The sequence below is a fragment of the Pyrus communis genome, chromosome 9, assembly GCF_963583255.1.
Source record: "Pyrus communis chromosome 9, drPyrComm1.1, whole genome shotgun sequence".
Classification (NCBI taxonomy): Eukaryota; Viridiplantae; Streptophyta; class Magnoliopsida; order Rosales; family Rosaceae; genus Pyrus; species Pyrus communis.
In genome coordinates, this window is record NC_084811.1 from 1,386,729 (window position 1) to 1,409,313 (window position 22,585).

The 22,585-nt window shown below is 36.2% G+C and overlaps 2 protein-coding genes across 2 annotated transcripts; both read right to left on the bottom strand.

The window, feature by feature from the left end:
• Positions 1–798: 798 nt before the first annotated feature.
• On the bottom strand, positions 799–6,056 carry LOC137745172 (E3 ubiquitin protein ligase DRIP2-like). Its single transcript, XM_068485076.1, has 7 exons — positions 5,540–6,056; positions 5,089–5,188; positions 4,158–4,515; positions 2,554–3,047; positions 2,402–2,452; positions 1,615–1,687; positions 799–1,249 (listed from the first exon to the last, which is right to left on the bottom strand). Exons 1-7 carry the CDS (start codon positions 5,667–5,669, stop codon positions 1,076–1,078), a joined length of 1,380 nt encoding a protein of 459 aa, XP_068341177.1. The 5' UTR covers positions 5,670–6,056; the 3' UTR covers positions 799–1,075.
• An 8,778-nt stretch (positions 6,057–14,834) lies between these two features.
• Positions 14,835–15,435, bottom strand: LOC137744704 (pathogenesis-related protein PR-4-like). The gene is made up of 2 exons (XM_068484488.1): positions 15,163–15,435; positions 14,835–15,005 (listed from the first exon to the last, which is right to left on the bottom strand). Exons 1-2 carry the CDS (start codon positions 15,433–15,435, stop codon positions 14,835–14,837), a joined length of 444 nt encoding a protein of 147 aa, XP_068340589.1.
• Positions 15,436–22,585: the final 7,150 nt, after the last annotated feature.

Sequence of the window (22,585 nt, forward strand, 5' to 3'; positions counted from 1 at the left end):
TTTGGTCATTCCGTTAAAAACTCTTTGGGCAATTTTCAAAACTTTGTAACTCAATCGATTCTTAATCAAATTCGACTCATAATATATCAAAATGAAGATAAGAAAGTATAGAACAAGATTATACCTATTTGGAAGCCCAATGATTGCCTGAGATGACTGGAAAATAGTCTGAAAGGTGACTGGTCCGCAGGAAAACTGGAAAACTCGCTGGAAACTGGATAAACTTTAAACATTCATAACTTCTTCAATACTCAACGAAATCGAGTGATTAAAAAACGAAAATCATACTTCTCGACGATACAAAGAGAATGGTATCTTTCTTTACTGCTAACTCGCTGTGGTTTGGCCAGAAAACGGCTCAAAAGTGGCTAACTCGAAAATGATTAGCCATTTTCGAATCGTTGTCCGACCAAACTACAACGAGTTAGCCTTCGAAAAAGGTACCATTCTCTTCGTCTCATCAAGAAGTATTATTTTCGTTTTTGAATCACTTGATTTGGTTGAGTATTGAAGAAGTTATGAACGTTTAAAGTTTACCCAGTTTCCGGCGAGTATTCCAATTTTCCCGCGGACCAGTCACCTTTCAGGCTATTTTCCGGTCATCTCCGGCAACCATTGCGCTTCCAAATAGGTATAATCTTATTCTACACTTTCCTATCTTCATTTTGATATATTATGTGTCGAATTTGGTTAAAAAACGATTGAGTTACAAAGCTTTGAAAATTGCTCAAAATCGTTTTTAACGGAATAACCAAAATCATGCATGGTGGACAATCTCAGGAACCATTTCTATTGATTTTCAATCTCAATGACCATTTCTATTGATCATGCAAATCTCAGGGACCATTTTGTATGATAACCCTGTATAGAACAAACATATGATCTAGCAGATAAACTCAGTTGAAATGCCAGTAAAATCTGACAACAGGTACTATACATATTGAACTGGTAAACGATGAAGACAACATGAGATGAAAATTTTATTTGTTCTTTCAGAGATTTCGAACCCTACGATCAACAACAAAAGAGAAACTTTCATTGTTTTACCTAGAAAACGAGAGTTTTATTGGTTCTTTCAGGGATTTGGAACCCTACGACAATAATTGAGGACCATTACAAAATCTTTAGCCGAGGAGCCAACTGTTGCCGGTACCCTTTTCGTTGTTGGTGCTGTTCGGCACCACATCTCAACTAGGGTTTCTAGATGCCATGTTGGAAGCACTGGCTGACCCCGACACAGTATCTCCACCTACAAGGAAAAAAAATTAAAACTTGAAGGCTTGAAGCATAAGTGGAAATGAAATCACGCCCTATTGCTTCTTTTATTGAAAATTAAGAGAAACATTCGTTTCAAAATGCATGCAATAAACATCAAAGTGTTCCAATGCGTCGCGTAGAAAAATGCTATGGCACTTAACTCATAGCATCCATGTCAGGGAAAATGCAAGCTTTGTGTATAATAGGAAACAGAAGAGAGCTCAGGTTGCGGTGTCAAACTATGGTTTGATATATCAAACGTGAAAATGAATTTCTAGGTTTTCATGAGCAGCCATAGTAATGTCAAAAATTCGAAATCTTCTCAGCTTTGTAGGAAGACAATCAAAATATACTCACCTCATTTTCACTGCTAAGTTCAAGTTTCATCGCAAGGTACTTCTGGATTATTGATACGGGCATTTTACCATCCCTACAAATTAAAGAAAAAGTAAAGTCAATACAACTTAGTCCCAATATAAACATGGAAAACGCTTATGCAACTTAAAAGCCAAATCGAATTTTATCTCCCACACTGTAATAACAAGCTAGATAACTGCAGGAATCCAGAATAACAAGTATGAACACTCAAAAATAGAAATATTGCAAGATTTAATACTTGTGTCAACCAAAACCATTTTTTAATCATGGATCGACGAAGATTTATTGAAATAATTTCTCAAATACTTCTTAAATCTAAACCTTGAACCAGTTACTTATAGTGCTCACTAACAGGAAAGTAGTCATGTAGTATTTTCAATATCGCTTCACATTCATGATTTTTTAAATTCACAAATTGGAATGGATTTGGAAAGACTTGGGGAAAATATGTGGTTCAAATATATATTTGGGAAGGGCAGTTGACCCAACACTGTTCTGTTTACGTTTCTGGTGTATACCATTCTTACCCGTTGATGATATATTTAAACCATGTGACAAGTTTACACACGGTAAAAGATTAAGAAATTGTAACCTAGAACCCTAAAAAAACCATAGACAGACACACAAAGCTGAACACACATTTTGGTACTCGTTGCTCTGTCCTATACATGTTTCAGATGATTAAATCACTAAGATATGACAACGGATCAGTGTAAAACAACATTACCATAACATCAAAGGAAGTAAAAGGAATACAGAAACTAACTTTATTTTCAAGCAACATGCTGATATCTGTGGCAATGAAATTTCTCCTTTCCTGAAGAAATTTACATCAAAATCAGGGATCGGCAGAAGTCAAAATTGAGCTCCCAAAATATAAAAAACCATATGAATTTTATAATCAATAGAACATCTCACCAGTCTTCAGATGCTACCAAGGAGAACCAAACAGGAACATTTCTATACTGAGCCCCACATACATCTAGCATAGGTTGAGTTGAGGCACTTGCTTCCCCAGATGCTGCTACCCTCTTCTGATTAGCTGCACGCACCCTTTTACGTTTCACCGGTCCTGATGCCCCTGCTCCATTACTATTGTTTTTTCCTCTTGCATTCTGGTTGGCCTCCTTTTTTTTGGTTTTGGGCGTATATGCATTCCTGATGCAGTCCAGAGCATTTGGCGATTCTCCTTCTGCCTTATTTTGAGACATATAAAGTTCATTATCAAGGGAATTGATTGGATCTGACGTGGCATGCAACCCTTGTGAATTTGGCTTCGAGGACTTGGTTCGGTTAGCAGCCTCTACAAGACAGTTTAAGGGCGTCCACAGGTCAGCTTTCCCTTCTGTTATTTCAACGTCATTGTTCATATCTTTGTTAGGATTTCGCTCATATGAATGCTCAAGCAAATCCTGCATAATTGAATAAACATGCAAAAATATATATCGTTAACAGGTTTCAAATGTACTCAGGTCCCCCAAAACCATTTATACCAGACAACAAATTGCTTCAGACTCTACTTCACATTGTATGTATGTTGCCATGATGTCCTCGAGAGTCTTTTTTTCTATAATTTATCCCTCATTGGTCGGAACAATTGTAGTTCATTACTCATGTTGGACTGTAGGCCATGGATCACCGTCTCACATCATCTACCTTAACTGGGCAGGTGTCTCGTCATTCTATGGTGTTTTTGACTTTTTCTTATTTCTATTAAACAACAATGTCAAATCCACTCCAACATTGCTATCATGTAAAGACATTGTGAATATATCGATAAAGAAAAATTCAAGGTACAATAAGTTAGGGGGAACATGAAGCAAAACCCTAAAACAGTGTTGGAAAGCCAATTAGAAACAGAGAATGGAAATGGGAAAGTGGGAAAAGAGGAACCCTGCTCAAACCAACAGCGAAAATCAAATCTAGAGGATGAGAAATCACTTGAAACAACTCCTAAAAGAAGTGAACGTTTGGGCCCCAAAAGATCATGAACAAAAACTGCACCAACACACAGAGGACAAGAATCCCACCAACGAACCCCGGTATGATCAACACCAAAGTTTGATAAGCAATCAGCTACCTGACTACCCTCCAATTATTATGAGAAACCCAAATCCACATGGAAGAGAGAATGATGCAACAGTTAGATAAACCAACCGATAAATGCAAGGGCACCTGGCAAGATCTTTGGGGTTTTTTTGACTTGAAAAAGGTTGAGCGTGATCATTTTCACTCAAGCTTGAGAGAATGTTGAAGAATAAAGTAACGAAGACCAGCTAGAAAATCTTATTTCCTACCATAAAAGAATATTGGTTTTCCTTTCTTTTTACAGGGTTTCCTAGTTCGTGTACGAGTGTGACCTGATTTCCGAAGTGAATAACTTGTGTTAGAGTTATGATGGATGTGCCGTATTTTCTAACTGTTGTCTCAACATAAAGCATTGGACTTGTTTGGTTTTGCAATGAAACTAAACATAAATGCTATTGTTTCTTGCGAATAACCAAAATCCTGCCCCCCTTTACCTGGCTCTTATTTCGTGCGAATTCAACAAGATTACCAGTTGAGTTAGAGCTCACTGGATGGTCTTCTGTAGAATCATCCTTCTTCGCAGGTTCTTCAGCAGAAAAACTGCATCCTCGTAAAGCAGCACCCTTTCTTGACAAAGCTCTTGATCTCTTTCCAGTCATACCTGACTGCACTGGAACTTTGGGGGCACTGACTACCAATGAAGATAATGATCTCTCCTTCCTTTTCACTGGCAACGAAGATGGCGTAACATCAGGATCATTAGCTTCGGGCTTGTTAGCTTCAGGTGCATCAACTTTCTTTCCTTTAACGGGAAATATCTTGGCTATAATATCGTGCAAATTATGGTCTGGCCTGCAGATCATCAAACAACATCCTAAGCATGTGTGAAACATTTTAATATAAAGCTCCAGCGCACATTTACGATGTTGTGAATGGAAATTCAGAACAACAAAAAAAACTATTGACTTGTATAAACTCACATGACAGAGTGCAAGTAGGCACCCTAATCACAGTTATTGGTATCTTTATAAAGCATTAATTATGGGATAAAAATCCACCTTTATCTCCATCTGGAAAGTTTCAAATTATTCTGATGATTGATTCTAAGCAAAACCACTATTCTGATGATTGATTCTAAGCAAAACCACAGTTACGTCGTTAATTTTTTTAGAACCATTAACCAAATCTACTTACTTTCCCTATTGCTAAACGATAATAAACAAGCGTTGATTTAATATCTCCCCTATGGTAGGTTGGGAAGCAGGGCAATGCAACTAACACTACATAAGTATAGGAGTCCACTAACTTCACTTCTATAAGTTACCAACAACACCATGCATTTACCTAAAACCGGCTAACCAATACGTGAAATTGTAATTCAAGGGAAGATGAAGCGTCATCGTTTCAGAATATAGGTACATTTACCTGAGTTTTTCGACAGGTAAAATTCCGAGATCAATTTCACAGACGGGACAGCAGTCCCCCTCGTCATCTGATAACTTCTCGTAAATGCACGTCCTGCAAACTGGTTTCGAATTCAACATTTTACAAAAGTAAGCATTGAATTACAGAAATAATCGAGAAAATTCTTCGAAAACAAAGCCTTCTCATTCAATTCTATGGAAAGGCATGGCAATAGAAACAAATTAAACAAAAATTCAAGGAATGACACGAAAATTTCACGACGTGCTCAGGTGTTGATCAACACAAACAAGAAAATCACACATTTTAGTGTCCAAATTGCAGAAACAATCGAAAATTTGCAACCAAAACACAAATTATGCAGAAATGGAAAAACAAGAACAGACCCAGATCATAAAATTAGCAGAAAATTATGAAACAATTAAGGGAAGAGGAGATTAAAAAGAAAACTCACACGTGTGGAGGCAGAGTGAAATAGTTGTAGCCTCCTTCAACAGCTTATTACAAAGAGGGCACGTCATGCATGCCTCCAGTTTCGCCCTCTTGACTTTCACCACCTGACCACCACCATCACCAGCCGCCATCTCTTCCTCCGCCTCCTCAGTCCTTATAATCTCCGAACCTCTGTGTCTACGTTCCCCTCCCCCACCCCCCAAACCACATTCAACGCCCGACCCGACAGAGACGCAGAGGTTTTCGTATGATTATGTGAGGAAATTAAGGAAAGGGTGGGGCTTTGTTTTGGGTTTCATCGGACGTGTCGGATGGTTGGAGGTGTCGGATCTGAGGGGAGTGAAGAAAGTGGCGGGCTTTTGGGGCGAAATTAAGAGAAGGGTTGTGATTGCTTGCGGGAAAATCACGTTCGGTTTGTTGGGGATTTTTGGACAAGGTTGAGCTTCGATGAAAAAACACGAGCGAGAGAGTTTGGAGTGAGAGAGAGAGAGAGAATGTGTGTGTGCGTGTCTGTGAGAGGAGAGAGGGAGTTTTGCCTGTGATTTTGGTTTTACCAACTCACTTGTATACACGTTACACGTAGCGGTGAGTAGGCCCTGCACCTAATAGGTCTAGGTTCAAATATTTTCTTCCAGGATAAGGTGGTTTTTTTTTTTTTTGGAAAATGACGGATTTGTTACCGTTTTAGGTGGCATGCTTATCCAACATGTAAGTATTTCCATACAACAAAGTGACTCTATTCGTTGTTACAGTAATATCATGTGATTTGTTAATCTTTTGAATCTTTTTAAGTTGGTGTCGTTTTAACAAGTTTTTAACGTTGTGAATCATTTTAGGAGGGTGTATTCAATTGGGAATTTGAGAGATTTTAATGGATTTATAAATCCATGGATTTTTTCAGGGTTTAACTGATTTGTTGATATTCTATGTAAAATTTTGATTCAATTCCCTCGAAATCTCATGGGAAAATGTGAGATTTGTGAATGCTTAAAATACACTACAAAATCTTTCCAATTCCCTCTAAGTTCTCAACTTTTCCAAATTTTCTAAATTATAATTCTAATTAAATACACCTTGAATGTTATAATTCTTTAAAATTCTAATTGATACACCCGGATTTATAATGATTTTAATAAACTATTTTTAAATCCTGATTAAATACCCCTAAATTCATTAAAAGAATTAAAATGTCTCAAAATCCCAATTGAATACACCTTCCCTTAAATTGGCAGCGATGTAATAATTGTTTAACGTTGTTAAGCATTTTTGATTGCATACTTATTCAAAGAATAAGTTTATTTCTGCAAACAAAAGTGACTCCATTCGTTATGACATGCTTATTTTGTGTGAATCGCTTTAACGATAAGGCGGCCTTGGCATTGCCATTTCCGTTGGTGCTGCACCGATCAACACTCCTCACTGTTGCTTGAACTCCAATTCCGGCGTTTGTCACCTACACACACACACATGCATACATACATTATCTAAGATTCTATAATACGGCCCACAAGTCGTAGTTGTTTTGCTGTGGATTATAGGGAAAACTTGTCGCTCTAACATTCGTCAGCACTTTGTCTCCATGCACCGCCCACCATGGCCAAAACACAGAAGATGACTTTGAAGATAAGGTGGGAAGGCTTTTCAACCTTGTTGAATGTTGGTGATGCAGTAAGATTTATAAGAAAGAGAAATCGAACGAAATTCCAAAGTTAGAATCCACAAGGAAATTGAGTAAATTCAAGTTTGTTGAATAATAGTCGAAAAGATGACAATTCTAACACCCAAGCGGTGTATTTATACATCCAAAACATAAAACCAAACCCATAAGAAAAAGTTAAAGAGAAAACAAAATAAACAATTAACAAACTGCCAAAGTTATCCCTATGTCAGGAGCAAAGCTACCAACACACTGTTCTTTTGAAAATGACATATTATAACCCTAAGTCCGATGCCAAAACCCTAATTTGTAATCCTTGGATCATGTTGCCTGCTTTGCACTTCTTGACCTACCCTTCAATCCAGTCATCCATCTGTTCATCAATTGGACTAATTACTTTTAGAAACACAGTTAAACAAACACTACTGAAAGTGCTTAATCTAGAAGCCATAAAAGCTAAGATAAAGCACACATAATTAATCAAAACCCTACCCCCGTTTACTAGCAACTTATTTTGAGAGGTCATTGCATGCGCAGGAGCTCACTGGATAATATTCTGCAGAATCATCTATTTCCAGAGGTTCTTCAGCAGAAAAACGGCATCCTCCTAATGAGGAAGGTGTAACATCAGGATTATTAGCTTCGTGCTCCCTAACTGCCGGTGCATCGACTTTCTTCCTTTTAACGGGAAATATATCTTGGCTATAATATTTTGCAAAATATGGTCTGGACTGCAGATCATTTAAATGACATCTTAATTAAACACGTGTAATTAAGAACATTTCAACGTAAAGCTCCCGCACACATTTGCAACATTATGATCGAAAAACTAGTGCAACGAAAAAAACTACGCACTTGCGTAAAGTCATATGACAATGTGCAAGAAGAAACCTTAGTTACAGAAATTTTAAATTTGTTAACAATTTTCAATGCAAAACCACAATTAGGTCATGATTTTTTCCAGAACCATTTTCCAAATCTGTTTCTTTTCCTGTTGCTAATCGATAATAAACAAGCATCGATTTATTATCTTCCCTACGGTACTTTTTTTTTTTCTTTTTTTTTTTTCCAAGAATAGAATTATCTTCCCTATGGTACTTAACTTTGGGAAGGAAGGTAATGTGACTAACACTATATACGTAGTCAAGTCCACTAATTGCATTTCTGTAGGATATTTACTTTCAAAATGAGTAAGGTTTATGTCTCCCCTCTTTTCTTGTATTTCGTTTTTCTTGCTCAATGAGGGGTAAGGTTTATGTCCCCTCCTGACTAGGTGTAACTTTTTTTTTCATATCAATAAATTTCTCTTGTACCTTCCATGTTTTCCTAAAATAATAATAATAATAATAAATGAATGAAAATAAAAATTTCGGTAAATCCTTAATAATGAACCCCAGGAATCAGCGACACGATGCATTTACCGTTAGAATATAGGAACATCACCTGAGTTTTGTCATAGGGAAATTGCCGAGATAAGTATCACATACTGGACATCTGTCATACTCCTCTGACAGTTTATCGAAGATGCACTTTCTGCAAACTAGTTTGGGATTCAGCGTTGAATTACAGAAATAATCGAGAAAATTCTTCTAAAAGAAAACCTTTTTCTTAAAAATTACTAGGAATGATACGAATTTTCGCAACGTCTTCAGGTGTTAATCAGCAAAGACAAAAAAATCACACATTTCAGTTTTCAATTGAGGGTAGAGGAGATTAAAAAAAGGAAACTCACACGTATGGAGGCAGAATGAAATGGTTGTAGCCTCCTTTGACACCTTATTACAAAGACCGCACTCAAGCATGCCTCGATGATCTCCCTCTTCACTTTCACCACCTGACTACCACCAGCGGCAGCCATCTCTTCCTCCTCCTCCTTAATCCTCATTATCTGAGAAAGACAATGCTTTTTTGTTGTGTATTTGTGCTTGCACTAAAAAGCTTTTACCAATTCTGTTATATAACACGTAACATATAGTGAGTAAGCCCAGCACCTAATAGGTATAGGTTCATATATTTCAATTTTATTTAATGTTCTTTCCTTTTGGGTAAGGTTATTTGAAAACTGATGGATACCTTACCATTTTTGGTGGCATACTTATCCAAAATATGGTTTTATTTCCATTAAAGAAATTGACCCCATTCATTGTGACAGTTATATGTTGTGAGTCATTTTAAGTTCGCGTCTTGTAATAATTGTTTAATGTTGCAAATCATTTTAAGTTGGCGGTGCCATGATAATTGTTTAATATTGTGAATTGTTTTAAGTTTGCGGCGTTATGATAAATGTTTAACATTTGAATCATTTTATATTGGCAGCGCTGCGATAATTCTTTAACAATTTGAATCATTATTGGCAACACTGTAATAATTATTTAACATTGTGAATCGTTGTAATAATTGTTGAATGTTGCCAATAGTTTTAGGTTGGTGGTGTTAAGATAATTGTTTTCGTGCAAAAACCAATGTGTCATTAATCGTTTTAACTTGATCGTAATATTGTTTACGTAATTTTAATATGAGAAGATTCGAATCGTCAGCTAAACATGCAACATAAAGTTTTTTTTCTAAAAAGAACAAAGAAATTACAAAAAAAAACTTCTCTCCTCGGGCAGCCAACACCAACAAAGTCCCAACAAGCAGACCAAATACGGGACTCAGAAGAGAAAGCTTGACCCACAGCAGCAAGGGCATGGGCAACAAATTCAATTGGCCTCACGGAACACATGATGGAAATCAATAGCAAAGAAACGACAACCAAGACTCTGGATGTTCCAAATAATAGTACGAAGCCTCCAGGGGACAGGATTTTAGAATCACCTTCAACTTTCATGTACCTTAGCCTGCAGTATTAAGGGCTGCATGCAGCCCATCTAGCAAAGCTTGACCCTACGCAATCAACACATTAATTAGCAGTACCAACTTTTCGAGCTCCAGCAAATAGAGGGGAACCGGACGCATCACGGATAACAAAAACACTAGCAGCTTGGCAATTGAGGATAACAGACCCATTAAAGTTAAGCTTGAGAGACGCACCATTAGGCGGAGACCATCTAATCTGGGAAGAGGGCTCCATAAGAATAGTGAGAATTGTGAGCTTAATTTATCACGCCCCGGACCCGGGGTTGGCAAAAAACCTCAAATCCGAAGTGCGAGTCAAAAATAAATAAACAAAAATGTTACAAAGACCTTTGGATGCGATCCAACAATTCATTAGGTCCCGAAATCATTTTTTATTGATTTTAAAGTTGAAAAATAGAAAGAGAAAAAAAAAAGTAATAGACTGTCACCCAAATATATTTTTATGTGTCAAAAATCTTCGGAATGTTCTAAATTAATTTTACTAAACATGTGGTGCGACGAGAATGAATCAAATTTTGGCTTATAATGAATCTTGTAAAATTCCCTAAATCGATTTGAAGTGGGTATAACTCACATTTTTGTGAAGAAAAAAAAATTGAAATTTTTAGTTTTTGAAAAAATTTTGCGTGGGACCTAAGGAAAATGTTGCAAGACCTTTGGATGTGATCCTACCATTTATTAGGTCCCTAGACTATTTTTTATTGATTTTAAGAGTTAGAAAATAGAGAAAATAATATAAACTAATTGAGGGCCCCCAAAGTGATTTAAAAGTGTTGAAATTCTTTGGAATGTCCTAAATTAGTTTTAGAAACATGTGGTGCAACAAGAATAACTCGAATTTTTGCTTATAATGATTCTTGTAAAAATTCTCAACATCGATTTAAAAACGTGAGTTTAGAAATTTTTATTTTTACGAAATATTTTATGTGGGAGTTTAGAAAAATATTGCAAAGACCTTTGAATGGATCCTACAATTTATTAGGTCCAGAAACAATTTTTTTTATTGATTTTTAAAATTGAAAATTTGAAAACCCCTAAATATATTTTTTTGTGTCAAAAAATCTTCAAAATGACCTAAATTCATATTAAAAAACATGTGGTGTGAGAAGAATGACTTGAATTTTGGCTCATAATGAATCTTGGAAAATTTTCCAAAATTGATTTTAAAACATGGGTTGTAACTCATAGTTATCGTGAAAAAATTGAAATTTAGTTTTACGAAATATTTTATGTGAGAGCTAAGGAAAATGTTATAAGGATCTTTGGATACTATCCTTGTCACATCCCGACCCGGGCGGGACCACTTCCCGGGCCCGCCCTCTATCGTAGCACGATATTGTCCGCTTTGAGCCCCGACCACGCCCTCAGGGTTTTGTTTTTGGGAACTCACACGAGAACTTCCCAATGGGTCACCCATCATGGGAGTGCTCTCGTGCGCTACTCGTTTAACTTCGGAGTTCCCATGGAACCCGAAGCCAGTGAGCTCCCAAAAGGCCTCGTGCTAGGTAGGGATGGGAATATACATATAAGGATCACTCCCATGGGTGATGTAGGATGCCACAATCCACCCCCCCTTAGGGGCCTGACGTCCTCGTCGGCACACACGCGACCAGGGTTAGGCTTTGATACCAAATGTCATATCCCAACCTGGGCGGGACCACTTCCTGAGCCCGACTCTACTATAGCACGATATTGTCCGCTTTTGGCCCCGACCATGCCCTCACAGTTTTGTTTCTGGGAACTTACACGAGAACTTCCCAATGGGTCACCCATCCTGGGAGTGCTCTCGTGCGCTACTCGCTTAACTTTGGAGTTCCTATAGAACCCGAAGCCAATGAGCTCCCAAAAGGCCTCGTGCTAGGTAGGGATGGGAATATACCCGAGCGGGACCACTTCCCGGGCCCGACTCCACCGTAGCACGATATTGTCCGTTTTGGGCCTCGACCACACCATCATGGTTTTGTTTCTGGGAACTCACACGAGAACTTCCCAATGGGTCACCCATCCTGGGAGTGCTCTCGTGCGCTACTCGCTTAACTTCGGAGTTCCCATGGAACCCGAAGCCAGTGAGCTCCCAAAAAGCCTCGTGCTAGGTAGGGATGGGAATATACATATAAAGATCACTCCCCTGGGCGATGTGGGATGCCACAATCCACCCCCCTTAGGGGGCCCGACGTCCTCGTCGGCACACACGCGATCATGGTGAGGCTCTGATACCAAATTGTCACATCCCGGCCCGGGCAGGACCACTTCCCAGGCCCGCTCCACCACCGTAACACGATATTGTCCACTTTGGGCTTACCATTCCCTCACGGTTTTGTTTTTGGGAACTCACGAGCAACTTCCCAGTGGGTCACCCATCATGGGATTGCTCTAGCCCCCTTCTCGCTTAACTTCGGAGTTCCTACGGAATCCGAAGCCAGTGAGCTCCCAAAAGGCCTCGTGCTAGGTAGGGATGAGAATATACATATAAGGATCACTCCCCTGGGCGATGTGGGATGCCACAATCCTACAATTTATTAGGTCAAGTAATTATTTTTAATTGATTTAAGCTGAAAATAGAGAAAATAATATAAAATAATATATAGGGGAGCCCAAGTATATTTTTATGTGTCAAAATTCTTCGGAATATCCTCTATTGATTTTAGGAAACATGTATGTGGTGCGACCACAATTGCTCAAGTTTGGGCTTATAATAATCTTGTAAAATTTTCCAAAATTGATTGGAAAACATGGGTTATAACATTATATAACTCGCAGTTTTTGTGAAAAAAAATTGAAAATTTTAGTTTTTTGAAATATTTTGCATGGGAGCTAGGGAAAATGTTGCAAGACCCTTGGAGGTGATCCTACTAATTATTTGGTCTCGAGACTATTTTTTATTAATTTTTAAAGTTGAAAAATAGAGAAAATAATATAAATGCCCTCCAAATATATTTTTATGTGTCCAAAGTCTTCGGAGTGTCCTAAATTAATTTAAGGAAACATGTGGTGTGATGAGAATGACCCGAATTTTGGCGTATGATAAATCATGTAAAAATTCAAAAAATCGATCTGAAAATATAGGTTATAAATCATAGTTTTGTGGGAAAAAAAATGACAGTTTTAGTTTTTGAAAATGTTGCAAGATGTTTGATTGTGACCTTATTATTTATTTGATCCCGAGACTATTTTTTTATTGATTTTTAAAGTTGAAAATATATAGAAAATAAAATAAACTAATAGAGGGCCTGTCACATCCCAGCCCGAGCTCGACTCCTCCGTAACACGATATTGTCTGCTTTGGGCCTCGACCACAACCTCATAGTTTTGTTTTTGGGAACTCACACGAGAACTTCCCAGTGGGTCACCCATCCTGGGATTGCTCTTGCCCAAACTCACTTAACTTCGAAGTTCCGATGGAATCCAAAGTCAGTTAGCTCCCAAAAGGCCTCGTGCTAAGTAGAGATGGGAATATACATATAAGGCTTACAGGATCCTTACCCCTAGGCGATGTGGGATCTTACAGGGCCCAAATATATTTTTGTGTTGAAAATCTTAAGAATATCCTAACTTAATTTTAGAAAACACATGGTGCGTTGAGAATGATTGGAATTTTGGCTTATAATAAATCATGTAAAAAATTTCAAAATGGATTTGAAAACATGGGTTATTACTCACAATTTTTGTGAAAAAAAAAAAATTGAAATTTTTTGTTTTTTTTTTAAATATTTTGCATGGGAGCTAAGGAAAATGATGCAAGACCTTTGAATGTGACCCTACTATTTTTTAGGACTCAAGACTAATTTTTATTGATTTTTAAAATTAAACAATCCATAAAATAATATAAATTAATAGAGGGGCCCCCAAATATATTTTTATGTGTCGAAAATCTTTCGGAAAATCCTAACTTAATTTTAGAAAACATGTAGTGCAACAAGAATGATTCGAATTTCAGCTTATGAATCTTTCAAAATTTTCCAAAATCGATTTGAAAACGTGAGTTATAACTCACAGTTTGTGAAAAAATTGAAAATTTTCGTTTTTTGAAATATTTTGCATGGGAGCAAAGGAAAATATTGCAAGACCATTGGATGTGACCCTACAATTTATTAGGTCCCGAGATTATTTTTTTATTGATTTTTAAAGTTGAAAATAGAGAAAATAATATAAACTAATATTGGGCCCCAAATTTATTTGTATGTGTCGCAAATCTTCAAAATGTCCTAGATAATTTTAGGAAACATGTGGTGTGACGATAATGACTCAAATTTTGGCTTAAAATGAATTTAATAAAAAATTTCAAAACGATTTGAAAATGTGGGTTATAACTCACATTTTTTGTGAAAAAATTGAAATTTTTTAGTTTTAGGAAATATTTTGCATGGGAGCCAAACAAAATGTTGCAAGACATTCAGATGTGATCCTACTATTTATTAGGTCCCAAGATTATTTTTTATTGATTTTTAAAGTTAAAATAAAAAAGAGAAACAATAATTTAAACTAATGATTTTGGACCTTATGAAATTCACCGAATGACAAGGAAATGTTCTCTTGTTTACATATAGCATGCAATCCTTTCATTAAAAGAAGGAAGCCCTTACTAATGGTGCAATCATTCACCATGATGATCACATCTATATTTATCATAAGGTTGAAGTACATTTCGATATCTGATAATACCTCTTGTTATAATACAAGAAGCGATTCCGCTTCAATTTATTCCATGGTGAAGCTTATTTATCAGCAGTATAAGTTAAGTTCACTACTAAGCTACTGAATTCATCCGGGGTTATAGGCTTTAGTCGCCGCAGTCGACAAAATCGTAGTTGACGATAAGGTGGCCTGATGCGTAGCCACTACCGTCGGTGTCAATTTGGTTAAACATATTCACATCCAAGTCTAGCCCTCCGTTGCTGCATTGATCAATAATTCTCACCACTGTTTGTGCTCCTGTCCCAGTGTTTGTCACCTGCACATATATAAATTCATCAAATTAAAATTGTACACACACATTTAGTATAAGAGCGTTCTGGTGCTAACAGTTAGTATGTTAAAAGGAACGTTCTAAGCTAATCAGCTAATATGTTAATGTAGGAGCGTTTTAATGCTAACTAACTAATACGTACCAAGAGGCACTTTCCGCAAACGTCCTCTCCCCTAGGGCCAGCAGGTCCGCAAAATGCAGTCCATCCATATTTGCTGCGCCATTCGTAGGATTGATCGGCATCCCATGTTGAGCAGAATGCACTAACAGCCCGCAAGTCGTAATTGATTTGGGCTGGATTGTAGAGGTGGTATGTGGATCCCACAGTAGCACTTTGTCCCCACGCACTTCCCACTAGTACACAGATAATGACCGAAACTAACAATACAAACCATGGTGCAATCTTCCCTGCCATTTCGTGGTTTATGTGATCTGTAATTTAGGGTTAGTTGAAGTTAGAGGCCGAGGGTAATCTGACCTTTGGGAAGTTGGAATTGTATGGGGCGTAGGCGAGTTAATTGGCTACCACTATCACCTTCACGACTCAGGACTCAACTGAGGGATGAGTTTTTGCATCGGCTTTGGATACAATAGATATAGAGGCTTTAAACCTTACTGTTGGACGTGACAAAGACGGCATACAGCAGCGCATTGTGAAATGTACAATACATATATCATATATACTGACACGAGAGAGAGAGAGAGAGACTAGAGCAACTAGTTGACTTGTGTACTACCAGAAAAATATAGAAAATCAGATCATCACAATGATGTTTTGATTAATCCCGGTTATTAGATTAAGATTTTAATTTTATCATTTTAATTATTCACATATACACATTATAATATTTGTAGGTGATAATTTACGCAAATGAATTAAATGATCAAAATGAAATTTAACTTTTTGATGAACTTCGACAAACCAACAATAGGCATTTACTTCAGAAGGCACATATCGCACTACACAAAGAAAATTGAGCCAAGAATGAAAAAACCTTTTTTTTAAATGATAAAGAACATTCATAAAACAATGTCCAAACAGACATAATACAACGTATGTAGCTCTAGAAAAATGAAACTAGAATACCCAAAGAAAGCATTGAACTTGTGTGGGCTGCTTTATAGCTCTTTAAGAGCAATCTAACACTTTAGGATAAATACTGATAAACCAAGCCATGTGGTGTATCATTTTACGTATCATTATAAGATGGACGACTTTGAAAATATATAAAGAAAAAAATTAATTCACATGTTATAATTTGAATAAAATGGGAACGCCACAAGCCAATTAGGGAGAAAGTGTTTTCTCACATCGAGAGTTTACCAAACATTATATGTAACACCAAAGTTAATTGGTTTGGATTATTTGATCCCGTAAATTCAAACCATCCAATGCTCATAACATTTAATTCTATTTAATACTAAAGTGGACCCTAAGAAAATGCATATAAAGCCAATTAATAAACCCGACAGCAAAATGCACTCCTCTATTAAAACAATATTGTAAAAATTAATTAAGAATATAGGATTATATGCAAAAGTTCATCGTTATTCGCATGTCAAATTTACATGTAAGTTAATATTTAGAATCGATGCAAAATTTCTCATTGTTGTGTACGTTTGTTTTATGTATCAACTTGAACCTAAGAGACAATGTTGAGTAACGTAACAAGGTGATTTCCTGGATGCATCGATCGATCTGCATGGCCACTTTGACCAGCTTTCTACATATCTGCCGTCGAAGCTCACGGGCATAACTCACATTTAACATTTTGCAAGTCTTATTATATATAGTATGATGAAAGAATCAAGATCGATTTAACATAATTTACATAAATAAATTAGTATGATGAAAGAATCAAGATAGATTTAACATAATTTACATAAATAATTTGATTTGTAGTGAAGTTTTGGAAGTTTACCAGAGCCCCAGCACTAATTTCGCATCTTATTAATAAAAAAATGGCATTAATAACAAGGATATCCTCTTCGTAAGCGCAGTTGTATATACAATATCAACTACCAAAAAAATGAGTGATTTGACAAGCCTCTTGATGAAACCTGGAGAAAGAAAAAAAAGTCACTAGAAGGATCCCACCTTTTTACGAGTGGTGAATTTCATGCCAAATACCGAAACAATGTGTATTGAGTGACGTGAAACACATGTATCTGTTGGACTTCATACATAAGAAAACCCAAATTTGATGCCATGAATAAAGTTGACGTTTCAATTTAAAATCAATTGATAATATGAAAAATAGCAAGAAGGAAGGCTAGTGCCACAATAGAAATCAAGCACCCTGATGGTCCTCTGCACTCGCTTCGTGACACTCTTTTCCACTAGGCCCTCATAACCCCACATAACTATATCTTGACAAAATGTAAGTTCAATTATTTATAAGCACATGCAGGTTTTTTTTTTTTGTTTTTCACCATAAGGGATTCATCCTTTATTATTCATCCTCTAAACATAATGGATAATTAATAATTATAAGTAGCAACCTGAGAAGTAGGCACATGACTGCTCTGGCATCGGCAGCCAATAAATACCACAAGTTGATATCAAAGGGAGCAGTTTCCATTATTTATTAATCCCTTTTGGCTATAACCATAAGAGAAATGAGAGTAGCTAGTGTACGGTTTAATCGCCACAACTGACAAACTGGTAGTTGGCCTGGGGCATCGCCTTTCCCACCAGTGTCCGGTCATTTAAACACACCCTCGTCCAAATCTAGGTTTCCATTACTGCACTGATCACCAATTCTCACCTTTGCCTGAGCTCCTGTCCTCACGGTTGTCACCTGAGGTGTAACAAATCAAATGAAATTAATCATTTCCACACTACAAGAAAACACGGGTTAGTTGACAGAATTTTGTGGTGCCGACTTTCTTTTGCGTTGAATAGGTGACTCGAACAATGACGCTAACTTGAATTTCGTAAAAAAAAAACATATAGTTAAATGTGACAAATTTTCATGTTTATGTGACAAAAATTTGTAGCCACAAAAACCTTGTTTTCTTGTAGTTCTAGTAAACTCTAATTGAGCATGTGTGTTTGTCGCAAAAAAAAATTACTTACTTCATTACGTACTATTCTTATATATTCACTTAGATGTGGAAGATTTGAATAACAAATTCAATATTTAATTATTACATTGTCTCATTATATAACTTATAACTTATATCCCATATAGGGTATCATTAATTGTATAACTATATCCATAAAAATTAAAAAATCATGTATGGACGTACCCATTAGCACTTGCCACAAGATGCTTGACCCCGAAGCCCGACGGCGCCGCTAAACGCCGTCCAACCAAACTTCCGACGCCACTCCAAGGGCTTATTAGCATCCCAAGTGGACCAAATCTAGGTTTCAGTCGAGGACCTACAAACAGTTTGTTGTTTTTTAAAATACCAAGAAATAAAACTTGGTCCAAGAAACACAACTAATCCAGTGGTAGATCTTCTATCATTTGGGTCTCTTGCCTAATTAGCATCACTGAATGCTATTAAATTAAACTTTTCTCGATTATAACTGATTCCCAAATGTAGTGTCCCTTTTAAGTACCTCAAAATTCTCTTCACATTGTAAAGTGTGCAACCATGGGATTCCGCATAAATTGGCAAACCTGATGCACAGAGAATGCAATATCAAGCTTGGTGAAAGTGAGATACTATAATGCTCCTACAATGCTCCTGTACAAAGTTGGATTCCCATATGGCTGACCATCATCTTTAAGCAATCTGTTATATGGTAGACATGGAGCATCACAAGGTTTTGACTCAAACATTTATGTCTTGACTAACAAATCCTGCACATATTTAGTCTGTGATAGAAATAACCTAGTTTTGGTATTGGAAATTTGTATTCCTAGAAAATAATGCAATGGTCCTAAGTCTTTGATCTCAAACTTAGCTGTGAGAGCTTGAATGACCTCTTGATTTGCGCTAGTTGCATACCAGTAATTATAATGTCATCAACATATAAAACATAATGACAATACCAGAATCCACTTGTTTCACAAATAAAGATGAATCAGAATATGTATTCTTGAACCCCAATTTAGGTAGAAATTCAATAAACCTCTCATTCTAAGCTCTAGGAGCTTGTTTTAAACCATACAATGATTTATGAAGTTTGCAGACTAAATTTGGATGATTGGGATCCACAAAACTAGGAGGCTAAGCCATGTAGACTTCTTCTTGAAGAATGCCATGCAGAAAGGCATTCTTGACATCTAACTGTCTTAAAGTCCAACTAAAATGTGTTGCAAGTGCCAATACAATCCTCACTGTAGTTGGCTTAACTACAGGGCTAAAAGTTTCCCCATAATCCAATCCTGGTTCTTGACTGAATCTTTTTGCCACTAATCTGGCTTTATGTCTAGCAATAAACCCATATGCGTGCTTTTTGATCTTAAATATCCATTTACACACCCACCAAATTCTTGTTTACAGGCAAAGACACCAGACTCCATGTACCCTAAGAATGAAGAGCATCAACCTCTTCCTTTATAGCTTTCAACCAAACATGAACTTTTAAAGCAATCTTGTAGGTAGCAAGCTCAGTCGGTGACAAATCAACACCACCAGATTCTTGTGGAGTATTCAAGAAAGCCTTCTTTTTCACAATTCCACTTTTGCCCAACTGGCGACTCTAACCGTCCTTACTGAACATGTGATCACTGTGGCCAACCTGGTCTCCAAATCTCGTTGCTATGAGATTATGGGTTACTAAAACAATATTTAAACAAGTAAAATGTACACATTCGAGTCCACCTGTGGATTTGAGATAACTAAGTAAAACCTATTGTTCATTTGATTAAACTACGCATCATGTTTACAAAAATTTAAAAGGAAAATATGCGTGGAGCATGAAGTGCACTTGCCAATATAATATGTATATTCGCTGCAAGTGAGTTGAATGGTTTGAATTTTAAAGTGTAAATTAAAGTTGCTAAAAAAAATTGTAAACTGGAAGAATCCTAGAAAGTAAGGGACAAAGTTTACAAATGCCAAGTTTCGTGTCGGTGTTCATGCAACTTGCGAGACCCTAGCCTTTTATACTATGGATAGAGTTGACATTTCCTGAACTGAAATCGAAATCAAAATTACCGAAACTGAAATTTACTAAACTTTTCGGTTCAATTTTGATAAGCAAACTTGGTAGGTTGGATTTTACCGTAATCAAAACCGAAGTTTTATTATTATTACAAATATATGATATATTATTGTATTTGGTTGAAATTAATCTCAACTATTGGTTCATAAAAACAATTTTATTCTGTTATTCTCTCTCCCTCCCTCTCAACTCATTCTCTCACTCTCTCCCTCACTCATTTGCTAGTTGTTTTCAATTTCAAGTTTCAACTTAAACTTAATTATATGCCATTTAAAATTTGAAGTTACATAAAAATTTGACACTCAAATTCAAACCCACAAATTCGCATAAAAATTACACCAAGATTTGGCACCCGACGTTATTTAATATGGCTAAAATTGGGAGAGCCTATAATATTTGACCTAACAAACAGAGGCCGATTTATTTTTTCTGTTTACCAAACCAAACCGAAGCAAATCTAATTTGTTCAGGTTACCGAAATTTTGATTCGATCGGTTTTGATTTGATTTTTTCGTTAACCAAAATTTCAGTTTGGTTTTTAATTTGGCATTTTCGATTTGGTTACGAAACCGAAACCAGCCCTAGGTTATAGATTAGAAAATAATTCACTTCCCATAAGGAGAAGGGATATACGAATATTATAAAAATGTTTGATTTATTATCAATATTTGAATAGTTAAACATCTTTGAAAGAGAAAATTAGATTCTCAAATCCCAATTTTTATGCTGGCGGGTGATCTTACAGTTGCACAAAAGAACTACCATCTCCGGCATTCCTACAATAATATATGGTCTTTATGCATTCATGTTCTTCTCTAATTTAATGTTCATGCTTCTGAGAATCGAGCTAGCTAGCTTAGGTTCATTTCATATTCGTATCGTAAATTCCTGCTGTGACTTGTCTGAGATGGTTAGTTCAAAGGCAGGGGATAGAGGCTAGAGGTGCATGAATGGAGGAAATGGTCCATATTATTTTTCAATTATTTGGTCCCGGTAGCTATCAATGCCATCAAAAGATATGAATACTGAAGAGAGTTAGGGTTTTACCATAAAACCAATTGATAATATGGAGAGTAGCTCAACTCCTTACAAGCCCTTGTGACGAATTTTCAGGCTTAACACGTGGACAACACAAATTAGGTGACGTGGAGCATGTATGACCGTTGGGTTTCACACATGAGCCAACCTGTTCTTTTACCATTAAAAAAAAGTTTGGGTTTCATCTTAAAACTAATTGGCAATATAGGGAATAGCTCAACTTCTCCCATTCTCATAAATACTTAAAAAGAAATACAGCCGGAGGGTGATTTTTGTACTCTTATTCACCTTCTGAACAATTTTTTAAATTTGAATCATTGATTTCTTTTTGTTAATCCAATGGTTAGAAAGAAAAATGTGTACAAGTACAAAAAATAATGTGCATAAATCATTTTCTCAAAATTTATCGAAGAATTGTTGCTTATAAAAGTTTCTTTTTTTGTTGGAAGGTGCTTATCAAAGTTAGATATTAACATTTTTATGCAGAGAACAGAGTGTCATTAGACTAAATAACCATAACCATGTACTTATTTAAACAGTGCTAGAAGTTTTATTAATTCCACACAATTACCAAATATGTTAGCAACTTTATACAATAGTGCAACCAATTTATTTATATTGATATAAACCAGCAGGCACCAGCATAACTATGCACGTATTGTTGCATACATTTTGTCCGTCCTTCCTATAGAATTTTAGAAATTGCGTATTCTTTTCGTACAAATAATATTGGAGGATGAATAAATCAAACGCAAAACTTCAAATGTTAAAATATGTACCCTTAATAAATTGAGCTACAAATTTCTCGCATGAATTGCGTATTTGATCAGTCGACAGCTCGTTTGTTGCGCATAGCTGTCTAGAAATTATGCTTGTCACATACATAATTGATCAATCAAAAAATAAATGCCCCCAACAATGTGCACATGTCCCTGCTCCACCTTATCACGTATATAAAATTCATGGATCTAATTCATCGTCTTCTCAACAAATGGAAATATAAATAAATGAGTGAGAATCATTATAACGTTTTATAAATCGATTATGTGTTATTGCACTGACACTTCTCGTAGATATGTAAAGAAATTTTAAGTTCGAATTTTACCCGTCAATTATCAAAAGTTAATATAAAATAATGTCTTTAAGTTACTAATAATGTCATAATTTAAAAGGAAATGTCAGATTATTCTGAAAACTAACATTAAACATTCATCAAAAATTAAAATAAGAAAACATAATGCAGAGAATCTCATCGTACACAAGGCATAAAGTACAGTGCCAAATTAAAAATTAGAGAGAATAAAATAAAACCACTATTGACAAGTAACACTGGCAATATATATTATATAATTATTAAACAGTAGGGCTATGGACAATAAAGAAAGTTGCACGTGAGCCACTA